Source organism: Spinacia oleracea, chromosome 3 (genome assembly GCF_020520425.1).
Source record: "Spinacia oleracea cultivar Varoflay chromosome 3, BTI_SOV_V1, whole genome shotgun sequence".
In the NCBI taxonomy this organism is placed as follows: Eukaryota; Viridiplantae; Streptophyta; class Magnoliopsida; order Caryophyllales; family Amaranthaceae; genus Spinacia; species Spinacia oleracea.
In genome coordinates this window covers 136,284,741-136,296,026 of record NC_079489.1, presented here as the reverse complement: position 1 = coordinate 136,296,026, position 11,286 = coordinate 136,284,741, and the positions used below count along the sequence as shown (strand labels likewise).

Here is an 11,286-nt window from a genome sequence, read left to right as displayed (position 1 = left end):
CGACTAGGGCACCAAATAGCAGTCGGTCTTGACGGAGCCAATGCACGTTCGCGGGATTAGAGATTTCTGCACCGTCTTCTGAGATGGTGGTTGGAGAGGGACAGGAGAGGGTACCATCCACATAACGTAACAGATCGTGGCCCGCAAGGATGGCTTCAATTTGAAGCTTCTATGAAAGATAGTTGGTTGGGGTAAGTTTGATGGCATTGTGAATGTTAAGAAAGATGTAGGGATTGGTAGGATCATTTGCGTTAGGAATTTGGTATGAAGGGATGTTGTTTGCCATAGCCATGGAGTAGAGACGAAGGAGAGGGAGGTGGGGGTAGATCAGACGGCTGATACCATATAAAGTGAGCGCAAGGATGATTTTTCTCATTGAATATATGCACACATATATAGTAGTGATACATTAGGGTTTTACAGAATAATCTAAATAAGTTAAGGAGATAATTATTCCTAGATTAAAGGAGAATATAATCCTAGAATATATACAAGATATTTACTGAAAATAACCGAAAGTATTGACCTTGAATTGGTCAATCCTTATCAAAAAGTGCTCCGTATCTTTTGTTACAAAGTACTTTGATTTATATGGATTTCTAGAAAAATAGATAGAGTAGTCTAATTGATAGCATAGAGGTTTCTTTCTATACAATAACATACGCATAATATACGAACTCGAGTGCATAAACATTTTAAATATTAAGAACACTTTGTACTCCAACTTTAAAAATGACCTATTTTAACTTTGTATTATAGGTATAATTTATAAAATACCTATTTGTATACGATGATATAATAAGACAAAGATGTACAAAAATTGACAAACCCGTGCATCGCACGGGCTACAATACTAGTAGTGTCTAAAACTCTATTGTGTCATATAAATAAGAACAGAGGAAGTATGCTCTTAATTTTTAATACATATTTTGTTGGAATTGGATTTTTATTTAGCAACCCCCTCCCCCAAGGTTGACTTTTGTTTTGCAGCAAAATTTAATCTTTACACAAATACGGGAATGTAAAACTCCGGCCATGACCGGTTCCAGAATAATTCACACATTTTGAATTAAGATATTGAAGATTTTATATTCGAGTAATAATTCCATTTTTTATTTTAGAAATCTCTACTTTCTCAATGCTCCTTCCCGACATGTCATTGGACAAATCATGCGAAGACAATTTTACAACCTTTTTATCATTTAACTAAATTTGGAGCAAATTAAACTCGTGGGTCAATTAATGTATGTTCTCACAATTTGATTGTCCGTACACCGTATTGACCATATATGCCGATTTTCCACGCGGATGGCCACCCATGATTATCAACTTATCGAGTATGAACCATTAGTTAAATATAATAATGAGTAACTTTTTTTTCTTTCTTTTTTTTTTTTTTTTTTAACATTAACTTACTCGAGATTGATGAGGGTGAGCAAAAAGTTTAGTGTAGTTTAAATTGGAACCGAAATTTGTAAAGAACCTTCGAAATTCAAGACGAAATATGTTATTCAGGTTTTGATTTTAGGTAATAAAATTGGAACCTGCGATTTCAAGACGAAATATGTTATTCAGGTTTCGATAAATTGGAACCTGCGATTTCAAACTAAAATATGTTATTCAGGTAGTAAAATCGGAAATCTGTTATAACATGTCTCGGTTCCCAAATTTTTGAAGTATTCAAAATCAAGAACCTGAATCATACAAAAATGATTCATATGCCGAAAATATAAAACAATTCAAGTTCATTTTTGAAAAATATAAATATTAACTACAATTTAAGCACAAAATATAAAAAGCAATCAAAGCCCAAACATAAAATTAGATTTTTTAAAAATAAATTAGAAATAATTTATTTAAATTTTTAAAATGATAGGGTAACATGGACTGGTTGCAATAGATTTTGGTCCGGTTCCTGACATCTTTGACAGGGTATTCTGCTATGCTCACCCCTACTCGAGATAATATAATAGTAGTTAATTTATCTCTATAATCAAAGGAATAATTTAATTAATTAGCATATGAATTAATGAGTGGAAGTAAACCTACTACTAGTCTACTACTATAAAATTAATCATAAGTTGCGTTGTCCAATACAACAATACTCCTTTTCCCCTCTTTGTTTCTCTTTGCCATTCTTTCTTGTTCAAAGACAAATACAATTCGTTCGTGAGAAACTTTGAAAATGGATGAAATAAACACAAATAATGATAATAATAATAATAATAATAATAATAATAATAATAATAATAATAATAATAATAATAATAATAATAATAATAATAATAATAATGTACCAAGATGGACACCAAGCCCAAGCCCAACAAGGCCCTTGACGAAAGCTACTGGTACGGAAGAGAAGAAGAACACAAGAAGAGATGATGGTGATGAGAATTTAAGGAGGGATTCAAGCAGCTTAAGAAGGTACTTTCCTTTTAGCTTAACTGGTAGTATCAGTGCTTCTACTACTTCGTCGCTACACCTTCCTACTACTACTATGTCGGTTCATGATGTTGCGCCGAGGACAACGGCGGAGCTTAGAAATGATCATGTGTCGTTGACATGGAAAGATTTGTGGGTGACGGTTAATCACGGTGGTGGAGGCGGCGGCGGAAGGGAACGGAGATCCATCTTAGAAGGTGTTGCCGGTTATGCTCAGCCTGGGCAAGTGTTGGCTGTTATGGGTCCTTCTGGCTGTGGCAAGTCCACGCTTTTGGATGCTTTAGCTGGTAAGTCCCATCTCTATCTTATGTAGTTTTCATCATTTAATTCCCTCCTTATACAATTAATTAATTGTGCACTTCCCGCAATCAGCGCTATTTTATTAATTTGTGCATTTTCTATTTATGGAAATTTCCACCTTTATTTTATAATTTCTTCTTATCCTAATGACCTATTAACAATATTTTATCATCTTTTCATGTCTTTTTCATTCTTCTAATTAAATACTTTAATAACCCCACTATTTTTTACGGAGTAATACAGTTGTAAACTCCGTATCGAGAAAAATGCACCAATTAATTTTATATAGGGGAGTAATACAAGGGAACTATTGATGTCATGTCAAGTTTTAAATTTTCACTAGTGCATACATCTTTTTATTTTCGGACATAATTTAATTAGTTTCAAAAATAAACGGACCATTACTTAACTGCGACACTAATACAAGTGTATGTGCTATCCCATACTATACAGAGCCCAAGTTTACTTTTTTACTTTTATGCAAGTATTACTACTTTTAATTAAAAGGTCTGCATACATTTGATGTACAATATATTGTACGTCGGATAAATTTTACTTAATCTTTGGTAATTTTAATATGTTTTACTTACTTTTTTATATTATAAATTTTGTGAAATGAATTTTTAAAAGTTTACATGATTCTTTGGACATTATCGTTTATCATGAAGGTAAAATTTTATTAAGGAACTGAGAAAAAAAATTATCACTAAAATGTAGATATCTTATACATATACCAGGATAATTTATAAGTATTTTGAGTTAATTTTACATATAACTTTGCAATTTTATTATACACCAATTTCAAATAAGAGTTTGTGATAAAACCACTAGCTACGAAGTATTAGGTTCCGTATAAATGTTTGGTGTACTAGATGATCAGTATTATTAAATAGAGACAACATTGATCATTGTAAATTTGTAATCAACACATGCATGCTTAATTTGTGACCACAAAAGTAGATGCACCTAACCCCGGCCCCCCCTTGTGATATTATATTATTTGCGATTGATATATATTTTATTATTATTACAAATAAAATTATTTTTTAAAAGGATTAGAACAAACTGTTTCGATTGAAATATATACATCATATTGAATACATATAAATTGATCTGTACATACTTTTCGTATCAATGGATTCTAAAATTAATAATGTAATGGCAATGTAGCCGCCATGTAATTAAAGAACAGATCGAAATCAGGATTTTATTCTAATATACTCTAATAATTATACCTTCCCTAATAGGCTAATAGAGCAGGACACAGACAGATCGATGCATGGTTTATTGGTTTAAACTTTAACTAAATTAAGTACTCCGTAGTGTATTATTGTTCCTTGATTCATTTAATTAAGTTCAATCAATGTAAGTAAAGAAAAGGTTAAATCCACCAAATTATGATAAGTACGTAGTAACTCGGTAGCTCGATCACCACACATGTTATTAGATCTAATCCAAGAAATTAAATTAAATTGTAATATGGTCGTTTGTGTACGAGTTCTTGCTTATTACTTCAATTTTATTAAGACTTTAAGTTGGAGAGGATAGATGGTGTCAAGTCTAGGCTTCCTAAGGACTATTTTGGATGTTTAGTCGTTCTATTTTGTTGACTGTCTCTTATATATGTGCTAGCTCGTTAGCCTTTGATTAGTAAAATTTTCTTAATTACTGATAAAAAAATAGAAAAATAAAAACAATATGTTACGGGGTAAGATCTACACTATTATGTACGTAAAATATGTTACATACAAATAATCGTGCATGGTCTCTTAAAAATTTTAATTAAAAACCTTGTAACATTAATAAATCAAAGGCAATGCAGGAACCAATTAATTCAACAAATTGGCACAAATATAAAGTGGGACAAAAGTTGGGAATAATTGATATTGTATTAGGGTCTAATTTAAAAGTTTAAAGTCGGATAATGGGCAGCACGCAGTGATGGCGCCTCCGAAAGAGAAACTTTATCTTAGTCAGACGAAAAAGCCCAGGCATAAAACCAACCCCAAACAATGCAACTAACATTCAGCATTCTTTTTGCCTCTTTAAAAAAAAAAAACAAACCAAACTCGATCCCTAATTCTTTTCATTTCCTACGTACGCCTTCTTTCTTAGTCCTTCGTACGTGCTCGGCTAGCTAAGCTAGATAGTTATGGATTCCATAAGAGATGTTGAAGAGCATAGAATTAGCAAAGGTCATCATGTATCGTTGACATGGAAAGATTTATGGGTGACAATCGCTGACGGTGGTGGTGGTGGTGGTGGTGGTGGTGGTGGCGGGCGACGGTCAATCTTAGAAAATGTGGGTGGTTATGCAGAGCCAGGACAGGTGTTGGCTGTAATGGGTCCTTCTGGTTGTGGCAAGTCCACTCTTTTGGATGCTTTGGCTGGTAAGATAGATCCCACAATTACATACCCTCGTCCATATTCGTACCATGCATTATGCAATGTGCACACATGTTAATAGTTGCACATAATAATTTTTTTGTGCGTTCTATTCCTATTTTATAAAGAATTTTTTTAGGTATTTGATTTTTGGGTGTCTCCCTATGAATTACATGCGCTATTCTTAATGACTTTGGTTTCTGACTTTCTGGGTCACCATTGCAGATGTTGTTTTTTCGGATATCAGAATACACATATCAGCTAAAAGACAAATAACTAAAATACAAAAAAGAAAGTACCATTCATGTAAAAAAAAAGTACCATTCTATAAAAAAAAATACCATTTTTGTTTTAAAAAGTATCATTTAATTTATTTTTTGTCTTTTTACCTTATTTTGTCTTTTGTTATGATACGCATTTGCAAGCACATATCTGATATCCGAAAATACTTCCTCCACCATTGCACCCTTGTTCATTATACATTTTGCTTTCCTAAACAATTTCACTTTTTATTGAATTTCTTGTGTGTCTTGTGGAGAAAGTCTTTCTGCAAATCTGATATGTGCTTGCTAATGCATATCATAGCAAAAGACAAAAGTAGGAAAAAGACAATAAAATACTTTTTTTTACAGAATGGTATTTCTTTTTTACAGAATGGTATTTTTTTTAACTTGAATGGTACTTTTTTAACTTGAATGATACTTCATTTTTTGTCTTTTAGCTGATATGTGTGTTGCCACACATATCTGATATCCGAAAAAACGGCCTCGTGTCTTGTGTATACTCCCTTAGTATTTATTTAAAAGATACACTTGGTCGGGCACGGTTATTAAGAAGAATAATTGAATGAAATAAAATAATAAAGCAAGTGGGGTTGGGTAGATATTTTAATAAATAAACAAGTGGGGATCATGACATTTTGGGGGGTGGGAGGTGGGGGTGGGGTTATGAAATTATTTGTTTAATAGGATGGTAGGTCATAGGGTAAATTAGATGTATTATTTAAGTAGATGGTGGGGTTGATAAGTTATTAAAAATGGCACGTATATCTCTTAAATAAATACGGCCGAAAAGGCAAGTGTATCCTTTAAATAAATACGGAGGAGTATAAGACTAGTATTCCCCTCGTATTTTTTTATTACTATTAGTCATAAATTCATTTTTGGTAACTTCAACACTCACTCTCCAATTGATATATGTGTCTACCTAAATCATAATTAATTCGATCTATTTGTGGTAGTTTTATATTCTCCTTCGTACTTGTTTTGTTTATATATATTTCTCTATTGTCAACTACCCAACATACATCATTATTATATCAAATTCAACCATATTTCTTTAATACTTGTGTTGATCAACATGTGACTCCTAAAATAAATAATGAGAAAGTATTTAATATAAGAAGTACGCACGACTAGAGTATTGACATATTATTTGCTTTATGATTATTGTTAAATCTAGGGTTGTTAGTTTGTTATGTCCTTTTTGTTAGTCGATCCATAGTTCATTCGTTTTCATTCTTAAAGATTGCTATGAAAAGAGACGTGTTCACTATTCCGTAATGAATGTATGATGCATGCCTGTTAAATTTCAAAGTCAACATTGCGTGTTTCGTCTAATATTAATATCGATGGGATAATATTGTTTCTAAAAATTTTCATTCCACTACGTATTACGTATTTGAATTAATCAAAGCAATATAATGATCCAATAAATACTTTTGTTGAGTTAGCTAAGTAACCCTTGTATGGATTAACGTAATAAATCAAGCAACAAATTAAGTTATAATACGGAGTACTACGTAGCTTGATCACAATCAATTAACCATTAATTACATTAATCAATGATGGTTATTGGCTAATAATCTAATATAATATATTTTGTACCTAGTATTAGTAATTTAGTACCATTGCATGGAATACCTTTGACATTTGATTCTTTTCAATTGAGAAGTACTGATGATTCTTTTTCAATTTCGAAATTGTTAAGTCTTGTACTTTAGTACCACGTAGTTTATTGGTTCTAAATCGTTTTCATATTTGAATTTCAATATCCAACATTCAGTGAATTATTGCAATTTTAGCGGGTCTTAACTTAATCTCAAATCGGCATAAATTAAGTGAAAATAATTCTTACTTTTAAAATATTTTGAAATCTAATACTTCCTCCGTTCTTATTTATACAACACAATTGAATTTTTATACTATTCACACAAGCTCATTTGATTTGGTTTTGTGATTTACACTTAAGAAAAAACATAGTCGTGCGGGGTCTTATTAGATTCGTCTCAATAAATATTTTTTAAATATCAACTTTTTATAATTTTTTCTTATTCGTAATTGAAAATATTAATGTTCGAAATCGTGCATTTACAAATGTGCCTAAATAATTGTGTCATTTAAAAAACACCAGAGAAAGTATAATGTTTAATTTCGAAAAAGTTGCAAACAATTACCTTTTGTTATACCAATATTTCGAACAACTATCTTTTACCTTTTTTTTTGGTAAACAAGTAAACAACTACCTTAAACTACGGAGTATGTTTTTGTGTTACCCCGTTACGGTTTTGTAGATATTTCTTTCGTTTCTTAATCTTTTAAAATATTCTTTATACATAAGGTCTTGCACGCACTCGGTGTATAATAAATTTAATGTACATCGGCTTAACTTTTACCTAGCTTTTGGTAACTTATTAGGAGTAATGTGTTTTGATTAGCTTTTAGACGAAGTATTACGGAAAAAAAAAAATTGATGGATAAACATTTAAAGGGTTACATGATTACCTTAATACAATATTAGTGATAGTGAAGAAATAATTTTTATTAAACAGAAAAATTGTATCACTAAAAGAAGACAGTAGATAACTTTTACATTATATCGGGTAACTTTAAAGCATTTTGAGTTAACTTTCCCTCCGCCTTACAAACGTATTGTACACCAGCCTTGAATAAAAATTTGTGTTCTTTAAAATCTAAAATGGTGTTTAATTTGCTCTTTTGTTAACCTGTTTTTCATGTATATGCACAGGCAGGTTAGGTTCAAACACCAGGCAAACAGGAGAGATTTTGATCAATGGTCGTAAACAAACTCTTGCTTTCGGGACTTCAGTAAGATATATACTTTACCCATACTTAATTAGCTTTCAAATTAATGTTAAGTAAAACAATTAATTAAGCTGACAATTTTTGCATAAACTTTGTATACATTAGGCATATGTGACACAAGATGATACATTAATGACAACACTAACAGTAAAAGAAGCAGTATACTACTCAGCTCAGCTTCAACTACCTGATTCAATGACTAAATCAGAGAAAATAGCGCGAGCTAATGATGCAATTAGAGACATGGGATTACAAGGTTGTATCAACACAAGAATTGGAGGGTGGAGTGTTAAAGGACTTAGTGGAGGTCAAAAGAGAAGAGTTAGTATTTGTATTGAAATCTTGACAAAACCAAGGCTTCTTTTCTTAGACGAGCCTACTAGTGGACTTGATAGCGCGGCTTCTTACCATGTTATGAGCCGTATTATTAAGCTTGCGAAACAGGATCAGAGGACTGTTATTGCTTCCATTCATCAACCTAGTAGTGAAGTCTTTGAGCTCTTTCAAAATCTTTGTCTCCTCTCTTGTGGGAAACTCATCTACTTTGGTCCTGCTTCAACTGCTACTGAGGTAAGCCCATGTAACAGTTTAAACCAATGTTTTATGTGAGTGTTTTTTGCTTTTTCTGGATCTGGCCTGATCTAGATTAGATCGAGTCAGATTTTGACAGAACTTACAGGAATACATTTGTTTTTTTTCTAAGCAGTTTTTTTTCCGCTGTGTGTGCTTTTTGCTTTTTCTTGTCTGGTCTGATCTAGATCAGTTCGAGTCAGATTTTGACAGAACTTACCGTAGTAATACATTTGGGTTTTTGTTTGTAAGCAGTTTTTTGCTGTGAGTGGATTCCCCTGCCCAAGTATGCGTAACCCTTCTGATCACTACCTAAGAACTATCAACAAGGACTTTGAAGCCGCAGTGAGTTCTCCTCGAAAACCTTTAATATGTAATGTGTATGATTGACCTTACACCTTAGGTTGTACTTGGTATAACTTTGTGTTCTGATCTCATTTTAGGATATCGAACAGGGGTTTGATGGGAAAAAGATCAGCACTGAAGAAGTGATAAACGCGCTAGTGAATTCATACAGATCATCACAGACCTACCAGGATGTCCAACAACATATATCAACGATATGCCAATTGGTAATAAGATTGATTAATAGTTTCAAGGCTCTATTCTATTCGACTTATTTTGTCTGTACGTATATTATCTGAACTTATGTTGTCTGAAATAAGTCAAAATAAGTCGAAATGAACGGAGTATAATGCCTACTTAGGATGCTTATATAGTACAACATATCTAAAACTTTCAAAAATGTTGCAGGAGGGAAGTTCAACTGAATCGAAAAGGAAACATGCTAGCTTCATAACTCAGTCGATTGTTCTTACCAAGAGGTCTTTTGTGAACATGTACCGTGACTTGGGATACTATTGGCTTCGACTTGCAATCTACATTGCACTTTGCTTATGTGTTGGGACTATATTTTATGACATTGGCAGTTCATATGGTTCTATTCAGGTAATTAAATCCGAAGATTTTCACATGTTATCATTTAAAAAATGAACAAAATCATGTGTAGGTAAATGTATAACACATTGGTTTTTGCAGGCTAGAGGATCAATGCTCATGTTTGTTGCAGCTTTCCTGACTTTTATGGCAATTGGAGGGTTTCCTTCCTTTGTCGAGGACATGAAGGTAACAACATTTTATCCAACTACTCCATTCGTTCCATAATGATATTGCAATTCAGAATTTTGGCATTATTCACAATTGAATAGAATCTTCTATATCATGTTCAATACATAAGCAAAAAAAAAGATATTCATGTGGAGTCTTGTTTGATTCGTTTCAATAAGTACTTTAATACTCCGTAATATAAAAAAAATTATATTTTTTGAAAATTAGAAATTGGGACATCATTATAGAACGACAGAGGGAGTATATTTTTGACCATTTTAGAATGCTGATGAAAACCATAACTTCATCTGTGTTTGTTGCTAGATCTTTGAACGAGAACGACTCAACGGACACTACAGCGTTGGCGCCTACACAATAGGCAACACACTCTCCTCAATCCCTTACTTGCTGATCATCTCTGTAATCCCAGGAGCAATAGCTTACTATCTTGTACACCTACAAAGAGAATTCAGCCACTTTGTATACTTCACACTAGTACTATTCATGTGCATGATGCTAGTCGAAAGCCTAATGATGATCGTTGCAAGTTTAGTCCCGGACTTTCTAATGGGCATCATAACCGGGGCAGGAATTCAAGGTGTGATGATGTTAAACGGTGGGTTTTTCCGGTTGCCTAACGATCTCCCTAAACCGTTCTGGAGGTATCCAATGTACTATGTCGCGTTCCATAAGTACGCGAATCAAGGGTTTTACAAGAATGAGTTTGAAGGATTGAGGTTTCCAAATGATTTAGCAGGTGGTTCAGCAACTATTACAGGGGAAGAGGTGTTGAGGAGTTTCTGGCAAGTTGAAATGGGGTACTCTAAATGGGTTGATCTTGCAGTGTTGATTGGTATGGTTGTTGTTTATAGGCTCATGTTTTTGGGAATTATTAAGGCTTCTGAAAAGATGAAGCCCATGATTAGGTCTTTCAAGTCCAAAACTCCTCAAGTTCAGCAAAGTTCTTAGTTTGCATCTTGGCTTGTCAAATTGTAGCATATGGTTTGATGTTTTGTTTTTACGTGACACTACTATTTGTTAAATATGTAATTCATTTATTTATATATTTGTGAATGAAACTTTACAACTTGAAATGAAAAATTATTAAGTTTGGCTCAAATTATATAGATTTTTTATTTTAATTATAAGTCAATCTCATGTAGGATTGTTTAACTTACTTGCAAAGTTTGACATTAGGATGTTTCACAGATATTCATATCAATAATGGATAAGTAGGTATCAAACAAGTAATCTACTCCCTCCATTTTGAAATAACCCGCTCCCTTATACACATAGTTTAAGAAAATAATAGATGGAAACCATAAAATGAGAAAATTTTGGTTCTATTCAGTTCGACTTATTTTGACTTATTCAGACA

At 32.6% G+C, this 11,286-nt stretch overlaps 1 protein-coding gene across 2 annotated transcripts; it reads left to right on the top strand.

The window, feature by feature from the left end:
* The first annotated feature begins 2,085 nt into the window (after positions 1-2,085).
* On the top strand, positions 2,086-11,028 carry LOC110792833 (ABC transporter G family member 1). 2 transcript variants are annotated; one of them, XM_021997653.2, is made up of 8 exons: positions 2,086-2,729; positions 8,155-8,234; positions 8,337-8,801; positions 9,057-9,146; positions 9,245-9,373; positions 9,555-9,749; positions 9,840-9,926; positions 10,233-11,028. In XM_021997653.2, the coding sequence occupies exons 1-8, from the start codon at positions 2,186-2,188 to the stop codon at positions 10,875-10,877; spliced, it is 2,235 nt and encodes a 744-aa protein (XP_021853345.2). In that variant the 5' UTR covers positions 2,086-2,185; the 3' UTR covers positions 10,878-11,028. The 2 variants fall into 2 exon arrangements, with proteins under 2 accessions (XP_021853345.2, XP_021853347.1); XM_021997655.2 differs by lacking the exon at positions 2,086-2,729 and adding an exon at positions 3,634-5,132.
* The last annotated feature ends 258 nt before the right edge of the window (positions 11,029-11,286 follow it).

Excerpts from the sequence above, each read along its gene's own strand:
- LOC110792833 (XM_021997653.2), top strand. The coding sequence starts at position 2,186 with ATGGATGAAATAAACACAAATAATGATAATAATAATAATAATAATAAT. Across the intron at positions 8,802-9,056 it reads CTGCTTCAACTGCTACTGAG|TTTTTTGCTGTGAGTGGATT; the intron begins GTAAGCCCATGT and ends GTTTGTAAGCAG. Across the intron at positions 9,147-9,244 it reads ACAAGGACTTTGAAGCCGCA|GATATCGAACAGGGGTTTGA; the intron begins GTGAGTTCTCCT and ends ATCTCATTTTAG.